Consider the following 26,375-nt stretch of genomic DNA (forward strand, 5'->3'; position numbering starts at 1 on the left):
GGAATTCAGTAGTTTGTTTTTAATGCATTTTATTTACTCCCACCTTTAAAAATAAGACATCTAAAAATAAAAACTTTTAAAGCTTCAAAAGCAGATGTAGAGAGTTGCTCCTCTGCAGAATGTCTGATTTGCTGCTGCAAGTGGGTCCTCACAGCAAACACTGAAACCTCAAAAGTGCTGGTCCAGTTTGAGGGGAGACAAACAGTAAAATTCTACAGTTTGTCTTGCAGGTTCGCTGCACTTTTCAATTGATCGTGTTGTAATATTTTCAAAGATGGCTTGCTTTCTTCTTACCTGCTGCTGCTTCTTCTTGTATATGTTTGTCTAATATTGCTGCTTCTATTATTTCTTTCATGCCCACAAAGAGACACTATTGCTCTGTGAAGTGGACTTGCAGAAAATCTAGGACCAATAAAAACAAAAAGTTGGAGCTTTTAATATTTCCTTGTGGTCTAATGTAGAAACCAACTGGATATTAGGAGCGCTAGCACGATGTTATCTGACTGCTCTGCACAAATCAGCAGCAAGGGCTTCATGGGCCACCAGTGATCCATGGATCATATTTTGGGAACTGCAGTGTAACATCAGCAAGTACTGAAAAACAAAGTCCTCAGGGACATAGGTGCTGGAACTAGAGGTGTTCGGGGTCTATCACGCCCCCTGCTTTAAGTGGTTCCCATTATATACAAGGCTTACAGTTTGGTTCATGGCTCCCAGCATCCCCACTATAAAAATTGTTCCAGCACCCTTGCTCAAGGATTGAGAGTTGGTATAGTCCTACTAGATGTTCCTAGTGGCCAGTTACATAGCAGGGAAGGAGAATCAACTGCGGACATACTCAGCTGATGATAAACTCCCAATGGTTGACTCCTGGAAGTAGTGCCTCAGAACTTCCTCACGTGGGCCATACCTGAGAGAGACTGATTTATCACATTTCTGCACCTGCTATGACTGTTCTCTGTCAGAACATGAGAAAAAAATGTTGCTGGAATGGATGCTTGCTCTTTTAAAGATGACCTGTGAAGGGGAAAAGAATGTGTTCTTTCTGTTTCTTTATGATGTAAAAAGAACGGCCTCAAGGAATTTTGGTTTCTAAAGGGTATTTTAAAGACCACTCTTTAACAACAAAAAAGTGTCAAACATTGAGTTCTCTCTTTGTGTTGGAGAACTTGAGAAGCAGTGGGGTTCTGACATATTGAAACCTGAACAGAAGGGAAGAGAGTCTTAGGGCTTGTCTACATCAGAAAGTTGCAGCGCTGGTGAGGGAGTTACAGCGCTGCAACTTTGAAGGTGTACACATCTGCAGGGCATCACCAGTGCTGCAACTCCCTGTTTGCAGCGCTGGCCGTACTCCCGTTTTGTCTCGGGTGTAGAGGATCCAGCGCTGGTGATCCAGCGCTGGTAATCCAATGTAGACACTTACCAGCGCTTTTCTTGACCTCCGTGGAAGGAGGAAGCCTCTGGTAATCAAGCGGGTCTCCTTTGCCGGTTTGCTCTCTCGTTCCCGGAACGCCGAGCAAGCAGGTCTCCTTCCCTGCGGTTTGCTGGGTGGCTCCGGGAACGCGAGAGCAAACCGCGGCGAAGCGGGTCTCCTTTCCCGGTTTGCTCTCTCGTTCCCGGAACCCCGAGCAAGCAGGTCTCCTTCCCTGCGGTTTGCTGGGTGGCTCCGGGAACGCGAGAGCAAACCGCGGCAAAGCGGGTCTCCTTTGCCGGTTTGCTCTCTCATTCCCGGAACGCCGAGCAAGCAGGTCTCCTTCCCTGCGGTTTGCTGGGTGGCTCCGGGAACGCGAGAGCAAACCGCGGCGAAGCTGGTCTCCTTTCCCGGTTTGCTCTCGCGTTCCCGGAACCCCCCTTGAAGCCGCCCAACAGCGCTGCAGTGTGGCCACATCTAACACCACTTGCAGCGCTGGTTGCTGTAAGTGTGGCCACTCTGCAGCGCTGGCCCTATACAGCTGTACTAATACAGCTGTAACAACCAGCGCTGCAAAATTTTAGATGTAGACATGGCCTTAGGCTTTGTCTACTTGGCAAAGTTTTACCAGTTATACAGGTATAGTTATCCCAGTTTAACCACCCAAGTGGACACTTACTCCACTATAAGAGTAATTTTTTTGTTTAACTTAACCCCCTTCCCAAGCGACATAACTGTAATATTATTATTAACAGTAATATAGTATCTGTTTAAATTCAGACCTTATCTTACACTAATATAACTTTCCTGTGGTGACAAACTGTTTTAAAATGTCTTTTTTGTTTTGCTTTTAAACATCTGTTTAATTCAAACATCTGTCAACTAGTTGAAAGAAATGCTGTTTTGTTAAAGGTTCATCAGTCCTGTCCTTTCACTTAAGGGCTGAGAGGAGAGATCTTCCAGTCTCTTTGGGTTCTTCTTGGGACTTCTCTAGCAAAACAAGAGGAGATTTGACACACCTGATATTTCTAAAGTAAAAGCAAGCAGGAAAACGTAAACAATTTTTCATAAAGCAAAAAGTCAGTCTCACGCACGCACATGGTCACTTTTAAAGCCAAGAAATTTAGCTGATAATTTTTCATCAGTTCATCTTGTTATACTTCTTGTACCATGTGTGGGATACTTTGGAGGGGATATATTCTGCGATTTCAATCACAGAACTGTACTCCAGAATATTAGCTTTCATTTAAAAAATAATTTCTAGCCCATAAGGTTTTAGAGATGAACCTGTGTAGACTGGTCTATAGATTATATATTAATTATATTGATTAAAAAATTCCCAGTTATCATTTTGAGGGTTGGCACGAACAAGTGTAAACTCATGGAGTATTGCCCACCTGAGTCAGCAGAGAACCTGCAAGAATAGCTTTACACAGTGTGAACTGACCCATTCATCTCAATAAGAGCACTGTAGAATTTGGCATTTTTCTAAGATGTCATAGTATTCCACACTTTGCTACAGTCAAGCACTTGATTTTGTTTTCTATCTCATGGCCCAACTGGGACCTGCCTGCAGCTTTCCCCACAAAGGGGTGATGATTAGTTTATGTTGTGTGCTCCCTGCACTGTTCCATGGAACCAGACAGCAGGGAATCAGAGTTAGGTCTTATTTAAGTTGAGGTGGCCTCTAGGTGTTACAGTAATACTAATAATAGAGCAAGGATGGCATATCTAGTCCATAATTTATTTTTAGTGTAATTTTTTTCTTAATGTTGAAAAGGTGACCAAAATAGACTGTGATAACAATAACCTTAGAACAGAATTATGCCCAGGGATATACATGAACGGTTCCCATCCCATTGAATTAACTGGAAAATTTTGTGTTGATCATAGTGCAGAATTTGGCCCTAGAATAGCATTCTCACCAACTTCCAGGAACAGAGGATAAAGCAATTTGCGCTCTAAGCCCTAACACAAATCAGCATGTGTTTTAACACAAAGTGTGACTATGGTAATAAAGATGGACTAAGAAATAAAAGTGAAAAGTTAGTGTGTCCAAGAGTGAAATATCTCTTAAAGCCCTCTTCTGTACTTCCTGAAGTGATTAAAAGAGGAAAATTACTCTTCAAATTTCAATTTTAAAGTGGTTGTCGGCAATATTCTGATTTTGCATGCATGTGTGATGTTTCCATTGACTGCAGTTGGTGCTCCATGTGAGTATCCAAAGCCAGGCTTTGTTTAATGCTTCACAGTTGGTTAAGTGATACTTACCTTTCCATTTTTTATTAGAAAAAAATAAACTAAGATTTTAAAATAGTCAAAAGATAGAATGCTCCTGCAACTATAGTTTTATAGAAAGTTGTGCCTGGTCTGGTGGATAGGTTTAGAATACAAGACACAGTCTGTGTGTCCTGACTTGCTGTGTTATGCTGAAAAAGTTGCTCAGGGTCTGATTTTTTTTTCAGACATGCTGAGCAACTGTAGCTTCTATTGACTGCAGTGGGTGTTGGTGCTTAGCATCTCTGAAAATCATGTTCTTTAACATCTTTGTTTCTCAGGCCTGGTCTACACCTCGCGTTTATGCTGAATTTAGCAGCATTAAACTGATTTAACCCTGTACCCGTCCACACAACGAAGCCCTTTATATCGATATAAAGGGCTCTTTAAACCGGTTTCTGTACTCCTCCCCAACGAGAGGAGTAGCGCTGGAATCAGTATTGCCATGTCAGATTAGAGTTAGTGTGGCCGCAAATCGACAGTATCCCACAGTGCACCATTGTGACCGCTCTGGAAAGCAATCTGAACTCTGATGCACTAGCCAGGTAGACAGGAAAAACCCCACGAACTTTTGAATTTCATTTTCAGTTTGCCCAGCGTGGAGCTCTGACCAGTACAGGTGGCGATGCAGTCCCAAATCCAAAAAGAGCTCCAGCATGGACCGTACGGGAGATACTGGATCTGATTGCTGTATGGGAAGACAAATCTGTTCTATCAGAGCTCCGTTATAGAAGACGAAATGACAAAGCATTTGAATAAATCTCCAGGCTATGATAGACAGAGGCCACAGTAGGAACTCAGCACAGTGCTGCTTGACAAGCATAACGGAAAGCCAAAGAATCAAATGGACGCTCCTGGAGGGAGGGAGGGGTTAATGAGGACTCCAGCTATCCCACAGTCCCCGCAGTCTCCGAAAAGCATTTGCATTCTTGGCTGAGCTCCCAATGCCTGTAGGGTCAAAAACATTGTCGTGGGTGGTTCAGGGTATATCTCATCAATTTACCACCCCGCCCTCCCCATGAAAGAAAAGGGAAAAAAATTATTTCTCGCCATTTTTCAGCGTAACCATGTGTTTACTGCATGCTGTTGGTAGATGCGGTGCTGCGGTGCTGAACAGCAGCATCCCCTCCCCTTCCTTTCCTTATGGCAGACGGTACAAAATGGTGGAAAACCGTCCTCATCCCATGAGTGCTCCTGGCTGGCCTCGATTAGGTCGGTCGGGGGCGCCTGGGTAAAAATGGGAATGACTCCCTGCCCTGACTCCCTGTCATTCTGGCAGACAGTGCAAAATTCTGGGTAACCATCCTCATCATAGCAGCTGGAGCCTGAGATCCATCAACCCCCCCCCCACCCCTTTTGTGTCTAAAGAAAAGATTCTGTACTCCCTGGATTATCATAGCAACTGGAGGCTGCCTCCCCTTCACTTTATCTCGCTAAAAAGTCAGTGTTTCTTATTCCTGCATTCTTTATTACTTCATCACACAAATGGGGGGACACTGCCACAGTAGCCCAGGAGGGGTGTGGGAGGAGGGAAGCAACGGGTGGGGTTGTTGCAGGGGCACCCCCTAGAATGGCATGCAGCTCATCATTTCTGCGGGATCTCTGGGGCTCTGACCCAGAGCGGCTGTGCTCTCTGGCTCTCTAGTAGACTTGCCCCATATTCTAGGCAGGACTGACTCTATATTTGTAGACAAAACATAAAGAAGGGAATGACCCGAGGAGTCATTCCCATTTTTGTCCATGCACCCCCAGCCGACCTCAGCGAGGCCAGCCAGGAGCACCCATGACCACAGCAGATGGTACAAAATGATTGATAACCGTCATCTCATCGCCAATTTACAACGACAGACGGTGCAATAGGGAGGGTAACCATCTCTGCTATCTTGCAAAGGCAAATGAATGCTGCTGTGTAGCACTGCAGTACCGCATCTGTCAGCAGCATCCAGTACACATACAGTGACAGTGACAAAAGGCAAAACAGGCTCCATGGTTGCCATGCTATGGCGTCTGCCAGGGCAATCCAGGAAAAAAGGGTGCAAAATGATTGTCTGCCGTTGCTTTCACGGAGGAAGGATTAAGTGACAACATTTACCCAGAATCACCTGCGACGCTGTTTTTGCACCATCGTGAATTGGGATCTCAACCCAGAATTCCAATAGGCGAGGGAGACTGCAGGAACTATGGGATAGCTACGGGATAGCTACTCACAGTGCAACGCTCCAGAAATTGACGCTAGCCTCAGTACATGGACGCACACCACTGAATTAATGTGCTTAGTGTTTCTGTGTGCACTCGACTTTATACAATCTGTTTTACAAAACCTGTTTATGTAAAATCAGAATAATCCCGTAGTGTAGACATACCCTCAGTGTCTCCTTCTGCAAAATAAGGGCAATACTAGGGATTGAGGGCTTTTTCATGTTTATAAAGGGAGTTTAGATCTCTGGAAAGAGGTGATATGCAAATGATATAATTATTGTTATTATTGCTGTTGTTCAGTTGGCAACTTATGAATACGTGGTCGATATAAAATTGTTCTTTGTTTTCAGAAATCATTTTGAAGGCAACAGTGTAAACTACTTTTGTGCATAAGACCCCAGTTAAGTCAACTAGAGTGGAAGTTGTAGCTTAAGGATTTAATAAATACATATATTGGATATATCAGCTTTAAGATTTGTAATTGGAACATTATGTAGGAATGCACAGACAGATAATAAAAAATCTATGTTTCCTTTTGGACTGGAATTCAAGAACATTTAAAGAGTTTTAAGACCTTTCCAAGCATAACAACGTCATGTGATCTTTGGCTCAGCAAAGGTTTGAGTAAGTGATGTATTACTACATTACAAAATGCACGCTTGGTCAGAAGACACCAAAATAATGCAGGAAAAGTGCAATCTACTTAACTTAATACAAGATATTTTTGTAAAGTGTATCTCTGTGCAGTGTAAATGGTTGGTGATCTGACTGAATGACATATAGACCTAATGATCACTAAAGCTAAATACCTCAAACTGGATATAGAGTTCATTACCTGGATGATAACTGCAAGTATTAACTGGAGATTGCAACTTGGTTGTACAACAGCTCTCATACAAACAGTTATTTAGCTATATTTGACATGAAACTGTATGCCGTAGGGAGAACAAGACTGCTGTTCAATGTTCTGTATTGTCACTGTAGCAGCCCTAACTAATTTTAATATCTCTGTTCCAGTTTGAGCAGTTCTCTGTCTCTCTGTGACTTCAAGGGCTTTATTTTCATTCTGTAATTTTTCTTCAGGCAGTCACAAGGACAAAGATAAACCTCCAAGCCTCTCTGTTGTCCTTGAGACTTTGAGGAATACCTTGACAGATTACCAAAACAAGCTGGAAGATACATCTAATGAGGTAACATTTGCGCTGTTTGGCTCCATAAATATAGCCTTCAGCCTGCAACAGTACGTATTCCTCACTTGTTACAAAGGTCAAAAGATTGGGAATGTTGAGTTGACAGCTACATGGATACTAAAAAAAAATAATCTGTCACTACTAATCCTAAGCTTTCCCTACAGTAAAGTTCCACTTAAAAATATATAAACTCTTTTTTATATTTATTTTGAGCTGTTTTCAGTAAACTTATGACACTTCCCATCCTCCATCCAGGGCTTTAGGTAAAAGGTGATGTAAGTATTTTAAAAATGCAATGTAGTACTTGAATTTTAACATGCATTGGTATCAGTTGTGTAAATGTGAGTAACCCCACAAGAAAAGTGACATTATTTTCAGAGATCAGTTGTATTATTGATGAAGATTTGTTAAATTTCATGGTTTGGGGTTTTTTTTATGTCATACAGAGGAAGAGATATCTGCATTATACTTTTCTGAAGGTAAAAAAGAACAGTAACAAAAATTTCTATTTTAAAAAATATATTTTTCATGCAATCTTAGAGGCTTTTAGTTACTGGTTGAAAAATCTGTCTTGTATTTATTTTTCTTATTTATATTGCTAATGTGATTTGGTTAATTCTCTTGGGTTTAAAATGTTTTATGAATTTATAGGTTTAAACCCAGAAGAGAGCAGTTAACTAGATCTTCTCAAAGTCCTTTAATTGTACATAAAATTGGCAAAACACTGAAATGTGTCAGTATTTTATTTTTTTTTCTATTCCTAAGCTTTGTCTCTTGTTTGATAAACATATTGTTTATCCAGCCACTCATTACATTTGAAATAAATCATATTCACTCTACTGTTTTTATTGGGGAAAAATAATCTCCTTCAAGTCCTCTGAGATTTGTTCAAGAGGCACAAGAATAAGTCAACACAGAAATAATTATACTTCTGTAAACAGCAAGCACTGTTAAGTCTCTGGTTATCTTATCTCACTGCAGTGTGTTTAGTAGTTTATGAATCTCTTATGAGGCCCAGGTCTGGAAGCTGAAGAATAACTAGGAGCACATTAACTGCAGTGAATTGGGAGGATGAATGTCACATGATTCTCAGCACAGTTGAAAAGTCTACTCAGCAGGCTTTGGCTTAGTAATGTGCTTTGTTGTGAAAAAGTGCCAGAGACAGCAGTGGGGCGGCCAAGGGGGTGGCTGCTAACAAAGCAAAGCGAGTACTCTGACAGAAAGAAGAATGAACTGTCAAGGAAAATAAATCGCAAGCTGATGACCTGCCACAAGACTTCCCAGTAGGACTGCATGTGACAGACCCTGAAGTTGTCATGCGGAGCCAGAGACCATGGAATGCCCTCGTGGTACACAGAAAGGGCAGTGTTCTCTCCTTCTTGATTTTTCCCCATAGATGCCGCTGCTTCTGGCTTTTTGTGCATTTTGTCCTTAGACATGTTTTGTAATAAAACTCTTAATATTAGAATAAAACTCTCAGGGATTATCAAGAACACCATCCAATAAAAATAACTTGTTCTTGTATGCAGCGCTATGATTTTAGGCTTGTTTAATTCTGTTAAGTTTTGTAGGATATAGACTTATGTCAGGACCCCACACATAGATGGATGTAACTAATTATTTGGCTTTACATATGTCTGGACCTGTTTGAACTTGTGACATTATATTAGCTCTAATTTACTAAATAAATATAAGAGCTAATAACTCTCAATTTCTGTAGACTAGTAAATATTAAAATTAGAGCATTCACTTTCACGTGTCTATGTGAGTTCAGGGGATGAGTAGATGAGGTCTGGCTGGCTGAAACACAATATGGAAAAGATAGAAATAATTTTGGTAAATTGGGGAAAGCAACTAATAGAGTAGGCAAGGATTATATTAGCACCCCTGATTGAGGGAGACATGCAGCGGCCAGTTGTAAAGTGTTTACAATTTAGATGAACTATAGAGTTCTGAGCAACTCCTGGCTGGTTAGGTAGTAGCAATGACCAAGATTGTTGTTTTCTGCCTGTCTCTTTGTATCTTTCGCATACAAACGTGACTACCATTATTTGTACCTTTTGACACTCGGGATTAGATTACCTTTACACTGACACTGGAAAAGGAAGCTAGCGCATATTGTGGCCACCTATTTATCAGAAAAGTGCATCTGGAAGAGGGCACATAACTCCAGTGCTCCAAGATCATCAGTAGTTGCTTGTAATACCCTGAATAGTTTGGGATTAGGGGACTTGAGAGACTATGCCTCTCCTTGAGTTATGCTCCTATTGTTGCAATCAGCAGAAATGCATGAGCTGGAGTCCCCTCAGTTTAAGAGGGAGGATGCTGCTTTTAGGGCATTTTCTGGGAGGCGCCATTGACTTTGAAACTTGCTTCCTGAAAGTCATTGGGAGCTGGATGTCTTAAATTTTTTTGCACACTTCAAAAACTTTTCTCCCCCCCAGATATTAGGGAGTTCATGGGCAAAAGCAATAGTGAATTTTGGTTTGGGGTTATTACTGCTATTATTTATTTGTAATATCATTATTAATATTTAATATATCAAATTTGTTTAGTGGTAATCTGTTACATTGTTTACAATTGATGTCTGAGGAGTTTTCTAATACATTCTGGTTTTACATTTGTATAGAAAATATTATTTTACGTTTAAGTTCCTGTAACTCCCAACTGTTTCTTTTTCCTCAGCTAAAGAAAATGAAAGCTTCACGTGAAAAGATGACAAAAGAGATTGACTCATCCAAACAAAAAATATGGTCTCAAAGTCAAGATCTTAAGGTATATTTTTATGAACTGTAACTTCTTAGCATACTACATATATTTCTGATATGGCTCACTTAGATTGTATCTGCATGATGATATGTTATCTCTGTTATCTCAAAATAAGTGTTTGTATCACTTCTCTTTATTGAGTAGAATGTCAAACCTTGTGCAAGGTCATATTTCCTTATAATGGTTGTAGCCTACAGATGTTATAAGCCTACCTATGTGAACATTTCAAAGGTTGCATTAGTGAAGTAATATTTGTTTAAACAGATGATCTGATCCTTGAGTAGTCCTCTTACTTCATCATTTCGTGCTTGCTTGTTTGGGAAGGGTAGCTCTTCTGTGTTGAAGTCATCCTGAACATTTTTTTTTCTGCTAGCTTTTAGTTTTTCATATTTTGTTCTATATGCATAAAATGTGCATATGAAATTTATCCTCAAATATTTTTCGGCTCAACTTTCTGATAATTTTTCACATTTGTCGCTTAAGTACTCATTCACTTATTTATGAAAATACAATTCAGTTTTAAAATATTCACTTTTCTTTTTCTTGTAATGGTCAGATTTGTTTCAGAATAAAGTTTTCTAGTATTACTGGGGAAAATACAGTGGTTCAGCCACATGTTAAAAAACAGACAAACAGGAATGAGAATATATTCATTCCACAACCTTACTGAGGGGTATGTAAACAGATCAATAGATCTGATCAGAAACTGGTTCACTATCTTAAAAGATTGCCTATTAGAAATAGAAAACAGCCAATAGAAAGCTGAGGATGGACCTCTGTTCATCTCAGTGACTGCACCTGTGGGAAATTTGATCACATACATTTAGATTATGTATATGGAGCTCATCTGAAAGCATTTGGAAGGTATCAGTTACAGAACTGTAAAGTTTAAAGTCATAGTATGAAATGTGCAAAACTTACAGTAAAAACAGATAACAGTGAAATTATTATGGATATTATGGCCAAATTTTGTGTATAATCCCGCCAAATATTAGGTAATCCTGACATTTGGAGAGATCTATAGGCCTAAATTACTGCTAGTAAGAAATTGCTGATCTCTAAGCCAAGCACTTCTCATGGATAGCTGGAGTTCTGATTTTACAACCTTTTTCAAATTAGAGTTTGTTTTTGTCTCTCTTTTGTAATGTGTCATGTCTGGGTACATCAGGGACTGAGGGAAGTCCTAAGGTCACTGTTAAACTCTGTCTTCCAACTGGCAGCATTTTGTATTCCTGCCAAATTTGAGTGTGGCCACTCCCAAGGTTTCTCAAATTCTTTTACTGTGTTTCATTGTTTCAATTTATTATTGAGAGACTGTTAGCATTCATTGGTAGTAACACAGTGGCCTTCCATTTTATGAACTGAATTTTTCTAACATTAATTAATTTTGATTCAGAACACCCCTGTGAAGTAAAGTACTACTTTCCTGATTTGAGTAGAGGAGGATACTAATGAACAATAAGATTCTGTGAGGTGTTGAGTACCAACTTCTCCCCTTGAAGTCATTAGAAGTTGAGACTGCTCAGCACCCTAGAGGATTAGGGCCCAAATGACTTGCCCTGGAATATACAGGAAATTGTTGGCAGACCTGACAATAGAGCCCTGATTTCTGCCTCCTAGACTCTTGCTTCAGCCACAATGCATTTTTTTTAAAGCATCCTAAAGAATTTTGCAGTTTTTTATAATGCAGATGTCTACTCTATATGAGACCTATTCTACCAACTATTTTTTTTTAATTAGGCAATCTTTTGAGATAGTGAACCAGTTTCTGATCAGAGTTTACACTGGTGTAAATCTGTAGAAATTCAATTTAATGTGTAACTCAGCACAGAACCTGGCCTAGTTTTTTCTTCAAGGTAGAGCTTGCTTAAAGAAAGTTGCCCTAATCTTGGATTTGAATATTTTTGTTAAGAAATTATATGAAAATACAATTGTGATGAGTACCTTTAGTAAACAACTGATACTATACTTCACAATTAGACAAACGTGATTTTATGATCTAAAAATCTATAGGCAAACTTTTCAACAAAATGCTTTCACTATTCAGTATTAAGTTGATTTGGTCGTATGAACTTGGTGGTCACGAAAGATGTCAGATTACCAGTCCTGGAAGTAGAAGTTCTCTGCTCACAGAAGAGGTAGAGCATGTTTGTCTATTCTCGCCTAGCAGGCAACCTCTTGCTGTGAAAGTCTTCTGAGATTTAGTGCTGGTTGGTACATTTGTACCAACTGGTACCATTTCTGATTTCACGTTGACCACTAAATGTGAAACAAGATGATAGCAGTCTTTCGTTGCTACCAGTCTGGGCTGCATTGGAACCAGTGATCTACAGAAGAAAAGTACTGTATCCTTTTACCAGGGCCACCCAGTTCCTTATAACTATAGGAGGCTGTATCTTTATATTGTCAGATTTTCAATTGAAGGAACACTGTATATTCTCTCTGTAAGGAGACGAACCCAGCCCCAAAAGGAAGGCAGTTTTATTATGGAGACTTTGACCTTGGAGATGGAGTAGAAAGGGAGAAAAGGGAATAATTCTGTAGGACTTGTCCTTTTGCCCTACACTATTCCCCTGTTCCCAGAGGAAAACAGTATCAAATTTTAATTTCAGTCTATCATTAGAAGCAAGCAGATGGATTCTTTTAGGTTGTTTTGAAAATCTCTCTATATAGCTCTTTGCTTCCAAGGATACTGAACATTGGCTGAGGTAATGCTGTATGGTGTAAAACTGTTGCTAACCTTTCAGTTTGTGTCTATTCTGTAGGAAGCTCAGGATAACCTGGCTGATGCCAATGAAGAGTTAAATCATCTACGCACTAAGTGTGCAGACAGAGAGTCTTTAATAGGCACTTTAAAAATGGAACTGCAGAATGTACTTCACTGCTGGGAGAAAGAGAAAGTCTGTGCCACAGAATCAGAAAATGAAATCCAGAAGCTTACCAGGGCTTACCAGAAGGATACTGAGGTATTACCAGAGACCAGATGACTGTCGAAAAGAGCCTTTATTTAATCTTAGCTTTGTACATTTACATACATCAGATGTTTGCTTTATGTCTTAACAGATTTATCTTCAAAATATGATTTTAAGATACGTATTTTGAAATGTGTTTTTAGTATCTACAAAATTTTCAAGTGTCTTAATTCTCTTTTATTCCATTTTATAAAATAAGTTAACAGTTTAACCTTTCTGGTCATTTACATTTTAAAATATCTGTCTCTTAGCAAGTATTGTTTAGGGCAAATACATTTATTTAAAGAGTTATGCCTGGGGTACTGTTTTTTTTGTTTTTTGTTTTTTGTTACTTAGTTGAAAGTAAATATGTACATTTTGTATTTAGAATCTCTTGGTGTTCATTACTGATTCAAATAGCAACCCCTCCCCCCTCCAAAATAGCAAACATGGAATTGATGTCATTTTGCTCACCCACTACCAACTAGTGTTTCCTGTGCTGCTTTGGAGTGATTGCACCTGTCCATTCCATTTCAGATGTGTGTGCCCAGTGCACCAGGGCTGGAGACTTTCTCTTAGCAGTACCCATTAGGGAAGCACATACATCCTTAGCACTCTTGTACCACTGCACAAGGGTATAAAGGGAAGCTGCTTAGTCCCTCCCTTAATTCCTTCTTATCATCCATGATTGGTAGTTGAAGTGTGTCAGGTTGCAGACCGAGGTTTCTCCCACTTCATGGATTTTTATCTTCCTCCTGCAAATAGTAGTACTTGTTAGGGTACGTTTTCTTTATTTTCTATTACAACTTTGATCTGATTCCTAGTATACAAAGGGAACAGGTACCGGGATGTTTTTTGGTCTCTGGGCTATAAGTCTTGTGCAGCTTCAAAAAATCTGTGCTGGTGAGTGACTCTCATTCCAGGTACCTAAGGTGCCTCAGAGACGGGCACATTTGAGATCATTGCAAGATCTGCAGGGACTTCAGATCCCAGACAAAAAAGGACAGAGATGAGACTGTATTACCTTCTTATGGAGGCCACTTGCATCCACCTCTTGGGGCAGGCCCTGCATACTTCGACCTCAGTTAGGAGTGTCCCTCTGGACTTTGCATCTTATAGTAGGCACCATTCCCTTTCTCTGTTCTTGAGAAAGAAGCACAGAACATCAGAATAGCATTCCCCAAAGAAACCAAGTTCCTCTAGAAGTTTGAGGTTCCCTGTACTGTCCACTAATAAGCCACTGGGAGATAGAGTATTATCTGGAAAGAGGTACTCCCTGATACTGATTTCTTCTCATCAAGAATTGTCAACTCCAGCTCACTGAGGATTGTCAACCCACACTGCAGTTCTGACCCCTTTGATACAATAACAGCAGCATCATGGAAATATCTTGACATGGAAGGCACTGGAATTATACATATAGCACCATGGGATCTGTTCTTCCTCTTGATGCTGGATTCTCTAGAAGTGTCTGAGGTTACTTCACTTGTTCAGGATGACTGTTAGGAGTTACTAACGAGAGTAGCTGCTTCGATATTCAGGAGACTTCCCATAGGCTGATGAACATACAGGGTTGGCTTTACCTATAAACAGAGCCATTCTAGAATCTACAAAATATTTGTGGCAAATGCCATCCTCTCTTCCTCAGACAGCTAAGAGGACAGAGAGAAGTACTATATCCCTTCTCAGGCTATGAACATTTTTACACCCAACCTTCTCCAGGCTCTTTAGTTGCCTTGGCAGTGAATGAAAGAGTGCATCGGGAATGGTCTTGTATCCCAAAGGACAAAGATGCAAAGAGACTCGACCTTTTTGGTAGAAAGATTTATTCCACAGCTGGCTTACAGTTTTTTAAAGCTAACTAGCAAGCCTTACTGGCTAGATACAACTTCTCCTTCTGAGACAATGTAATGAAGTTCAGGCAGGAATTCTATGTTTTAGAAGAGGGCAAACTGGTGGCTAGGACCTCTCTGCAAGCTGCCTTTGATGGGGCAGATTCAGCAGCCAGAGCATGGCATCTCCAGTAACCATGTACAAATGTTCATGGTTTCAATTATCTGCGCTCCCACAGGAGGTCCAGCAGGCTATCCAGCATCTCCCTTTTGAAGGTCCTACCCTGTTCTCATAGAAGACAAATGATAAGCTCCACAGTCTCTAGGGTTTGAGGGCCATGCTGAAATCATTGGGAATTTACAGTCCTTTTTTAAAAAGGAAAGCAAATTCTATAGTCTATGTAAGAAGTTCCCCCTTTCCATAGAGGGAAAGGTTTCTGTTCACATTACTTCCTGATTTAAAAGGCAAAAGGAGGTCTCAGAACTATCCTAGACTTGCAAAATTTAAACAAATATATACAAAAAAAAATTTTCATGGCCAACCTAACCTCCATCATCACCCTGGATCCTGACAACTGGTACACTGCTCTCAATTTGAAGGTTGCGTTTCCATGTGATTATCCATTAAAGCCACAGGAGACTCCTAAAACTTCTGATCAACAACACCCATTACCAGTTTATGGTCCTGCCCTTTGGCCTGGCTGCTGCCCCATGAGTATTTACAAAATGCATGGTAGTGGTGACTTCATTCTTAAGGAAAGCAGGGATGCAAGTATTTCCCTGCTTAGACAACTTACTGGCAAGAGGTTGGGCCAAGCTCCAGTCTATACAGGATCCAATCCCTCTTCAGTGTTCTGAGTCTGTTGATCAGTGAGGACAAGTCCGTCTACTTCCCAGTTCAGAGCAATCCTGAATTCTACAGTAGCCTGGATGTTCCTACCTCAAGCCATTTCCACACAATATTAAACTTTTCCTCAGATCTCAAAGTCCATACAGTCACAACAGTAAGAAACTGCCTCATACTACTGGGACACATGGTCACCTGCATGTATGTGTGTCGGCATGCCAGACATTGTCTCAGAAAGATGCAGAGCTGATGAAAGTCAGTGTACTCTCTGGCTCATCACCTGTTGGACATGCAGATTTGAGTACCTGCAGGAGTACACTGGTCGTTTGTCTGGTGGCTAGGTCCCTCCCTTTCCACATTGACTGTGGTTACAGATGCTTCTTCTGTAAGCTGGGGAGCTCACTTAGGAAACTTACAAACTCAACATCTGTGGTCTCATCAAGATTTGGCTGACCACATAAACATGTGGGAATTGTGGGCTATTCATCTGGTCTGTTGGGCTTTTTTCCCTCATGTCAAGGGAGAGACCCAAGACCTCCTGGACAATACTGGCAATGTACTGTGCAACAGGGAGGAGCCAGATCAGAGGCGATGTATCTTGGGAAGCTGATGCCACAAAACTCCACATCTTCCTGGTGTTCAGAACAGTCTGGCAAGTCACCCAAGCAGTTCATTCATCAGAGGTCAGAAGTTATCTCTCAGGTTGGATATTGTGAAATTTGTTTTTCAAATGCATGTGGAGGGGGTCCCTCACAGAGGCCTGTTTGCTGCTGGTCTCAACAGAAAGTGCCTATTCTTTTGTTCAAGGGCAGGGCTGTCTGATTAATAAACTGCTGTATGTGCCTACCCTTCTATTTCACCCCACAATCTATGTGCAGGCAGTCCCCCTTCTTGTGTCCCAGTCATCCACACTGCCAGCAGACAACTGGTCTGGACCCGGTGGGAGCCCCTTGGGTGTCTTCCCGTTTGTTCTCCTGGCCCTTCCCAGGCGGGGTTTCCCCAGGCCTTCTCCATGTCCCTGCTTGGCCATTCCTGCTTCCTGGGGAAGTCCGCCTCTGTATACCTGTAAGCTTTATAGCCGACTCGACCATAATCTTTTGGTGCTTCCTTACCCACACCTTTATGTTCTCAGGGAGACTCTGTGTAGAAACTGCTTTAGGACAAGCATGTCCATAATCTCCCCCATTGTCTGGGCGTCAGGCCTCAGCCAGTGGGTGGCCCAGTCCATTAACTTTTGGGCAAAAACCTGAAGCCACAACCCCTCCCCCCCATCCACCTCACTGACTGGAACTTTTGGTGGTACTTCTCCACAGACAGCCCCACCCAATACCGGACGTCTGCTTTAACTGCCTCATAACTCCTGGCCTGCTTTTAACTTAGGGCCATGTAGGCTGCCTAGGGTTTGCTGGCTAGGTAGGGAGCTAGTCACAGAGCCAAGGTTACCCTGTCCCATCCAGCCCCAGAGGCTACCCGCTCAAATGTGCTTAGGAAGGCGTCGGGGTCATCTGTCAGGCCCATTTTACACAGTCCTAAGCCCGGTGCCAAAATGCCATTCTCTCCCGCGGGATTCACCACTTTCTGCGGGAGCTGTTGTTGGGTGCCATCCTGCTCCCAAATGAAGTCCTGCAGGCTCTTCTGCTGTTTTGCTTGCCAGGTGAGTGAGGCCTCTCTCTCCAGCTGTAGGCTTGCTGAAAACTCTGCATTGCCTTCTGCACCACCTCCTGCTGCTGCTTGACCAGCCATTGCAGGGTCTCCTCCGTCTCCAGGCTGCCAAACACTTGCTCTGGCACGGGATCCTGGACAAGCCCCCACGTGTAGCAGAGTGTGGCAAGTCCTTCCTACCACAAAGTCACTCTGAGACCTTGGGGTTAGTAACCACTGGTGCAGTTTATTCACAGACTTGTTCCCACCACCGTTTCACCATGTACAGTTGTCCCTTCATTGTCTGCAGGCAGGAGGGAGGAAAGAGCTACCTCCCTGCTTCAACTCCCTGCCTTTTCACTTTCTTTCTGCTCTCCCCTCTTCTGGTTTCCTTCCTCTGAGGCTTTTATACAGCCTCAGGCTAATTAGGCGGCAGCTGTTTCTGCTTCCCCAATTAGGGCCAGGTTACATCTATCCAGCTCTAATTTATTCCCCTAAATAGGAGCTGTGTGACAGAGGCCTGAATCAGCAAGACTTTGCCCAGCATCCTGTCACATTGGACTAGTAGTTCTTCAATCCTTGTTCTGAAACTCACCTCCAGTTTGAACTGCTTGTGAGTCACATGGCATGGCATGGAATGGACATGTGCAATCAGGGCTGGCTCCAGGATTTTTGCTGCCCCAAGTGTCAGTGGGGGGGTGGGGGAAAGAGCCGCGATCGGCAGCAGCTCCACCGCGCTGCTTTCTTCTTTGGCGGCAATTCGGCGGCAGGTCTTTCCCTCCGAGAGGAACTCAGAGACCTGCCGCCGAAGAGCCTGATGTGCCGCCCCTTCCCCTTGGCCACCCTAAGCACCTGCTTGCTGGGCTGGTGCCTGGAGCCGGCCCTATGTGCAATCAGTTGAAGAAAGAGTTATTAACCTCTCCTATAACTGTTGTTCTTTGAGATGTGTTGCACACATCCATTCTGCGACTCACCCTCCTTTCCCTCTATATTGGAGTTTCTGTGTGGGCAGATAGAATTAAGGAGGGTAGGGGTGACCTCGCCCCTTTTTTACCACCCTGCAGCAGCGTGAAAGCCCTAAGGGTTCATGTGCTGCCCCAATAGGTATCACTAAGGGGAAAATCTCTGATTCTGATTCACTGGGCATGCAAGCATCTGAAGTAGAATGGACATGTGCAACGTATCTCGAAGAACAACAGTTACAGAACAGGTTAGTACCTTGTGTATTGGCTGATTGTGGTATGCTATATGTGGTAATTACTTCATGAAGCTTTACTTCAAAACCAGATTTCCTCTTTTGGTTGTTTACTGATCTTAATAATTGCTTCCTTTTAATTTCCTCCACATAAAATAGTTCTGCATTAGCTGTATCAATCATATTCTTTATCTCAATTGTTCTGCATATTGAGCTCATTTACTCCAGCAACTATGATCACAAATGCCAAACTAAGTAAAAAGGAAACATTCTTTCCACCCTTCTTACAGTCTGGGATTTAAATTGTGTCCACATGAAGCAGTTGGAATTGTTCTACACATCAGATAGTGATTAAAGGAAAGGAAACTAGAAGCCTGACTGTATTGTGAAGTCAGCATGTCTACTTGTGGTTGAGATCAACATGTGTGAGTTGATTCTGGGACTTGGGATTTCTTTTTCTCACCAAAGGGCTGATTATCATGCTTGGTTTATCACAGCTCAGGCAAAAAAGAAACAATGGTGACATAGTTAAACTGTTCCCAGGACAGTAGAAGATTAGGTTGTAACATTTTATAAAATGTTTTATTGCTTAAAAGTCTTATGAATTACAAACAACAAAATTACCCCAAGACACAGTAGTAATTGCAGTTGCACTGGAAGTGGGGTTGAGGGGAGATAGGGAGAGTCCTTAATACCTTCATGAAGTCTCATGATTTCTTGACTTAGTACCCGATCCAATACCCATTGCTTTCAGTGGGCATTGTTCCATTGGTTAAATGGGCTTTGGATCAGAGCCCTAGTTGTGGTGGTGGAATCATCTTTGATTTGTCTTAATTTTAAGTTGCTAGATTTCATAGATGGACTAAATAGATAAACAAACAGATTCTGATCTCACTCTGGTGTGAATAAGTACTAACACTACTGAAATCCATTCAGTATGCTGTAGTGTAAAATCTTATGTAAATGAGATCAGGATCAGGCTTGTAGAGTTTAACTGATGCTCATAAAAACCTGTTTTGTACAGTTAGGTGTTCACATATAATCCATGTAAAGAACAAACCATCAAATCAAATTATTTAAAAAATGTGCTTCTGTTTTAAAAATCTAATTTGGTGTTTGTATAATCAAATTTTGTGCTGCCATGCTAATTAACTTTTTTGTTAATATATACTGTACATGTTATGTTATGCTATATACTGGAAGCAGATATAATTTGTATAGAACTTCAGTCCAGTGGAATAAATGTGTGTGGTGGTGGGGAGAGATTTTAAACATTAGTTACCTGTAAAATGACACAATAATTTCATATACTTAGTTAAAGAAATGAAGAAATCAATTTTGTAAATATTTATTACAGGTCATGGTATTTACTATCCTGAGGATTGTAGGGAAATACGTATTTATACATTATATCTAATTAAACTCAGTTTACAAAATCTTTTTCTCTTCTGATTTTGTTAATGCATTTGGACACATTAGGAATGGTTCACTTGAAATTGAAATAGAATTTCAGAATATGAATAATTCTGTCTTTTTAGATGTGTACAGAACACATAAGACTTGTGTGCATGGGGTATCTCTGTAGAGTCTAATATTAGAGTCAAGAGCTAGTCTAATATTTATATACAACAGTTATTTTTTCTTTTTGTGTCTCACAGGAGAAGCTAACTTTCCTCCATACTTTATATCAGCATTTGGTAGCAGGCTGTGTGCTTATAAAACAACCAGAAGGCATCCTGGATAAATTCTCCTGGCCTGAGCTTTGTGCAATCTTGCAGGAGAATGTTGATGCCCTGATCTTAGACCTCAGCAGGGCTAATGAGAAGGTAACTGTCCTCAGGCGTCAGATACCTCTATTAAATTCAGTGACATTTGTCCACATCACAGTATCATTAAAAGGGACTGACATTCATCTTATTTCAAAAAGAATTTGGATGTTAATAATTCAATACCAGTAATTATGGCTTGTCTACAACTCAGTTTGATGCCATTGCTATGGGCATGAAAATGTGACTGAAGTCTGTATGAAGTCTCTAAGCTCCACTTTCTGTGCAGGACATGCTAATACTACTAGCCAGTATTAGCCACAGGGACCTAATTAAAAGAAAATAAATTAATCTTACTGATGAAGCAATTCAAAGAACTTAGTCATTTATACTAATAAACCAACTCTTTATCTTAGCATAAAAGAGAAACAAAATACAGGAGCATCAACTTAAAACTATTTGCTTGTGAATCAAAATCTTGTTTTTTAAAAATATGATTATTTGGTTATGGCATTTATAGTCTGAAATAATTCATGTAGAACCAGCATTATGAATTTCAAAACTATAAAAAAATTGTTTGGGGGAACACAGAATACTTTTATGGGTGATTTCATATTTCATAAGGCTAAGTCTGTTGAAAAGAAACATATTTTTCAGAAATCTGTTTTGTTACAATAAATTAAACTGGCTCAGTAGACTAACATATGCTGCTCCTAAGGATTTCCATTCATGTTCTGGCTCCATTGATCGGGTCAGCACTGTTTCTGTGGTCTAGAAGAAAGATTCCAGATCTTGGCTATGCTGACATTTGCTCCTGAGGGACAAGAAGGGAAAAACTTCCATGAGTTTCTCATCTGTTGGACTTATGAACACTCTCTTTGGCTCAAGTTCAAGAACAGGGTTGCTTACAGTTAATCATTTTGACTCCGCCACTATTAGTAAATATCCCAGCAGTCAATGGAAAACATAAACAGGGTTTGGTTAGACAAAGATGTGGATCATGCAGATTAGATGTGGAGGAAACACCTCCTTTGTCCTTTCAGAGAAAAGAGAACAACAACAAAATTACTGGTACAGACGCCCCCCCGGGTTACGCAAACCCGTCTTACGCAAATCCGCACTTATGGAAAAAGTTTCATAAGCTAGAAATAAGAGGGTTTTTTTGTTTGTTTGCATAATTGTTGGGTTTACGTTTCTGACTTACGCAAAATTCAAGTTACGCAAGGCATTCCGGAACAGCATGCTTGCGTTAGTCGGCGAGCGTCTGTACAGTAGCTGATATGGGCCAACAAGTGTTCTCAGTGATATTTCAGACACATCAGCTTCTTAAAATTTAACAGGCAGTGTTGTCTGCTGCATCTCTTAGCGGAGATTTTTTCACCTGCAATTCTGTACAATGTATAGAAAAGAATATTGACCATACGTTTAGATTCAGTATTGAAAAATGCAGGCATGCCTATTTGAGATACATTCTTGAATGAAAACACAGTTCCATTTAGCTTTAATAGAAGTTGCACAGCTAAAGCATTGATCGCAAGTTATACCCCTTATTCTGCTCGTTGAAATGCATCATAAAATTAACAAGCTTGCCTGTGAAAAGAGGCATCGTGTACAGTAAAGCTCTCTTAAATTGTTTTAATACTCAGAAAATACAAGTAATGCTGTAGTTTTCAAATAAAACATTACATAAAAATGCAATCTCTGGTTTTCATTATCACTTAACTTGCTGTATAATTATTGTGCTAGGATTATTAATTATATAGCACCATAAATGTTCTCTGCACATTTCAAAACAAATAAGATAAGGTTCCTGTCCAGAAGAATTCTGACACAGATCCAAATGAAACCTAGGCATCTGTTCAGCTACAGGAGTGTATAAAGATGACAACATTGATGAGATCACCATAGGCTGGATTTTTTGGAAGAAGTAGGTTTTAAAGACAGATATGAAGCAGGAGATCTATGACATGCTTAGCTTTTTACTTCTGTGCTGTCTGAAGAAAATGCAATCAGGGTCTTCTGCCAAAAGAATCTTTCATTAAAGTAGGATTTAAAACAAACGCAAAGGCGCATTTTTGTTTAATAAATCTTTTTTAAATTCCTATGATGCAGATATCTCATCTAGAATATATTTGCAAGAACAAGTCTGATACCATGAGGGAACTTCAACAGACCCAGGAAGACACTTTTAACAAAGTGGCTGAGCAGATGAAAGCACAGGAAAGCTGTTGGCAGAAACAGAAAAAGGAGTTGGAGCAGCAGTACTCAGGACTCCTTGGGGAAGTTCATGCAAGGGCACAGGTACTGTACTTGTTCCAGAAAGCTCTAAACATCTACATTTTTTCTTTAAATATTTAGTATATTATTTCTGTATTTCGAGTTCCAAACCAGTTTAAAGTTGCTTAGGAATTTGGTATATATTTTTTTTATTTTAAGTATTCTTTTACTATTAACTTTTACTTACTTTAGGAAATGAATGACTTTCTGTTAAAACATTCCTGAAATGCATTGCTTAATTAGATCCTGCAGTTGGATTTCTCTTTTTTCCCTTTTTTTTTTTTTTTTTGGAAGAGGTTAAAGCTATATGGTGAAAAGATAGATTTCTTTGTAGAATTACATAGAGCCCCAGCTGCTTTTTCCAATATGACTCCCCCCCCCACCCCTTCTGAGAGTTTGTAGAATAACAGTGATTTTAATTCACTGTGGAATGAAATTAAGTATATAAATTCTGAACCCAGGAGCAAATTAGTAGTAGCGGTAACAATGTTAAACAGTGTAATAATCCCCTTTGTTTCAGGCACTACAGTGAAACAAATAACTGTGACTTGAGTTATGTTCACTGAGCTTGAAGTTTAGTGTTTTTTATGAAAGGTTGAAGACTGTCAGCTCTGGAAACTCAAGTTCTCTTTGGGCAGATAAAAGCTACACACGCTGACCTGCCAGTATGCCTCAACCCTCACCAGGATGGTCCACTTTGTGTTGAGATGATGGTTCTTTACTCTTTTAGCTTTTTACTTCTCTATTGAGACTGAAGTGTTAGGTTTTTTCCCCTCTTTTCTTTACCAACTTGGAAGGGACTCAAGTCAATTACTTACAGGCAGACGTTCCTATATCTCATTGCCAATGCAGTCCCTGACTGACTCCCCCCCTCAATTCTCCTGCTGACGTGTTATGATTGAAAGAGGACCTGTTTAATTGAACTTTCCTGAGAGGGAGTTCAGCTTTCAAAAGTTTGGGAAATGCTGTGTTATGCCAAATTCAGGGTGACATCTTCAATTTATGAATAGGACCCTCCAAATTCATTGCAATGAAAAACACATCATGGACCATAAAATCTGGTCTCCCCTATGAAATCTGGTCTTTTATGTGCTTTTACCCTGCACTACACAGATTTCATGGGGGAGCCCAGGGTTTCTCAAATTGGGAGTCCTGACCCAAAGGGAGTTGCAGGAGAGTCGCAAGGTTATTTTAGGGGGATCGGGATATTGCCACCTTTATTTCTACACTGTCTTTAGAGCTGGGTGGCTGGAGAGCAGCAACTGTTGGCCAGGCACCCAGCTCTAAAGGCAGTGCCCCACCAGCAGCAGTGCAGAAGTAAGGGTGGCAATGCCACACCATGTTGCCATTAGTTCAACACTGCTACCATCAGAGCTGGGTGGCCAGAGAGTGGTGGCTGCTGACTGAGGGCCCAGCTCTGAAGGCAGCAGCGCAGAAATAAGGGTGGCAATACCATACCTGCCATCCTTAATTCTGCACTGCTGCTGGTGGTGGCTCTGCATTCAGAGCTAGTTTCCTGGCCAGCAGCCACTCTCCAGCTGCCCAGCTCTGAAGGCAGCACCACCACCAGCAGCGCAGAAGTAAGAGTAGCAGTACCACAACCCCTTCTGCAATAACCTTGCCCCCACCACCCAACTCCTCTTTGGGTCAGGACCCCTACAATTACAACACTGTGAAATTTCAGGTTTAAATAACTGAAATAATGAAACTTACTATTTTTAAACTCCTATGACCATGAAATTGATCAAAATGGATTGTGAATTTGGTAGGACTCTATTTATGAATGAGCAGGACAAGAGGTAAATGCAGGGTGTGAATTCTTGTTCCTGAGCCCTGTTTTTCCTCCTTCTCCATCCTGCGTAGTCACACCTGTCTGGAGTGGGTTTAAACCTCTATCATAGCAAAATGGTTGCTTATTTTACACACACTTTGTGTAGATATAAATGACTACAAGGTGCAAGGCAGCAGAGAACCAGGCCATGGTCTACACTTCTCAGGGTTCTCCATGACTGTATCCTTGGACATTGACAATGCAGGGTTGCTCTTAGCCTGTTTTTGCACCATTGCTTTTGCATTTTTAGGGAAATTGGTGCTGGACCAGAATTTGACCCAACATTTTTGGGAATCAGGCCTTTTTAAAATATGATTTTTGTATATATTCTACTGTGTATCCCAGTGGTGAATGCTAGACTCTTAACATTTTCTTTTCCATGGAGAAAATTGATTGTTTTGATTTATTTTTTCAAGTAAAGAAATAAACACTGTTAAGTAGTAATGGCACAAAATGAGAATACTGCTGACACCAGCAGAGAAATATTATATTTTACTCTTGTATAGTGTCTTCCACCTCAGGATCTTAAAGTACCTTACAAACATTAATGAATTAAGCCTTGCAAGACCGCTTTGAGATAGGAAATTATCATTAAGCTCATTTGATATTCAACCTGCTTCCTTCCAGACATTCACTGCTGAAGATTATTTAAAAGTTTAAATAAGGGACTTACAAGCTGTATTTAATTTTGCAGGCAGTATCAGTATTAGTATATAACATTGCGAACTGCCTCTGCACAGAGGTACACCTTGGAAATCTTTTGATGAGGTCATCCGATTAATTGACAGCTGTGGCTATATAGCAACATGAGTAATGCTACTTTGAGATTTTTGGATGGTTAGTATTGCATTGGTGCAGGAAGCATTCCAAAGTGCAATGTAAGACTTCAATAACTGGCTTTTTAAAATATAAAAGTGCAATTTGGAAGCTTTGTGCCAGTAGTGTAATAACACCTAGCAATGCTGCTGTCCTCATCCTGTAGCATTCAGGGCCCCTGATTCCAACTGGAGTCTTTGGGTGCTGCTAGATAATACTCTACAACTGTTGCTCTCAGATGATGTAATTAGAAAGCAGGTTAGGGTTGACAGCTTTCTACTCACACAAAACTGAACATCCTTGCCTTGCCCCCTGGCCTGCCCCACTCCTCCTCCAAAGCCCCGCTCCTGCCCTGCCCCTTCTCTGAGGCGCCACCCCTGCTCTCTCCATCCCCCCTCCCTCTGTTGCTCACTCTCCTCACCCTCACTTACTTGCTCATTTTCACTAGGCTGGGGCAGGGGGCTGGGGTGCAGGAGGGGGTGAGGGCTCTGGGGTGGGGCCAGGGATGAGGTGTTTGGGGTGCAGGAGGGTGCTCCGGGCTGGGGACTGGAGCCAAGGGTTCAGAATATGGTAGGGGGCTCCAGGCTGAGGCAGGGGGTTGCGGTGTGGGAGAGGGTATGGGCTCTGGGCTGGGGATGCGGGTTCTGGAATGGGGCTAGAAATTAGGAGTTCAGGCTGCGGGAGGGGGCTTCAGGTTGGGGAAGGGGGTTGGGGTGCAGGAGGGGTTGAGGGCTCTGGCTGGGAGGCGCAGGCTCTGATGCAGGGCCAGTGATGAGGAGCTTGGGGTATAGGAGGGTGCTCTGGGCTGGGATTCAGAGGGTGGGAGGGGGATCGGGGATTGGGGCACTGGAGGGGGTCAGGGGTGCAGGCTCCGGGTGGTGCTTACCTCAAGCAGCTCCCAAAAGCAGCAGCATGTCCCCCCTCTAGCTCCTATACAGAGGTGCAGACAGGCAGCTCTGTGCGCTGCCCCATCGCAGGTGTCGCCCCCGCAGCTCCCATTGGCTGTGGTTCTCGGCCAGTGGGAGCTGTAGGGGTTGTGCCTGTGGATGGGACAGCACGCAGAGTCCCCTGGCTGCCACTCAGTGTAGGAGCTGGAGCAGGGACATGCCACTGCTTCCGGGAGCCGCACAGAGCCACGACAGGCAGCCTTAGCCCTGCTGTGCCATGGACTGGACTTTTAATGGCCTGGTGAGTGGTTCTGACTGGATCCACCAGAGTCCCTTTTCAGCCAAGCATTCTGGTTAAAAAAACCAGACACCTGGCAACCCTAAAGCAGAGTCAGTGTTCTTCTGTGGAGCAGAACCTCTCAAAGTGGCCTTGTCACAGAGTACTAGCAAACAAGGATGGCTGTAGTTGTGTTAGAGGATGCCTCG

At 41.6% G+C, this 26,375-nt stretch overlaps 1 protein-coding gene across 10 annotated transcripts in view; it reads left to right on the forward strand.

The window, feature by feature from the left end:
- Positions 1-26,375, forward strand: part of CCDC171 (coiled-coil domain containing 171) — a 274,485-nt gene that overhangs the window by 67,398 nt on the left and 180,712 nt on the right. For 9 of the 10 annotated variants that reach the window (XM_030565906.1, XM_030565904.1, XM_030565900.1 and 6 more), the window contains 5 exons: positions 6,971-7,077; positions 9,763-9,852; positions 12,612-12,812; positions 19,971-20,138; positions 22,191-22,379. In XM_030565906.1, coding sequence (XP_030421766.1) covers positions 6,971-7,077; positions 9,763-9,852; positions 12,612-12,812; positions 19,971-20,138; positions 22,191-22,379 — 755 coding nt within the window. The remainder of the gene's footprint in view (positions 1-6,970; positions 7,078-9,762; positions 9,853-12,611; positions 12,813-19,970; positions 20,139-22,190; positions 22,380-26,375) is intronic. The other variant, XM_030565903.1, reaches the window with a different exon arrangement.

Source organism: Gopherus evgoodei, chromosome 6 (genome assembly GCF_007399415.2).
Source record: "Gopherus evgoodei ecotype Sinaloan lineage chromosome 6, rGopEvg1_v1.p, whole genome shotgun sequence".
NCBI lineage: Eukaryota > Metazoa > Chordata > Testudines > Testudinidae > Gopherus > Gopherus evgoodei.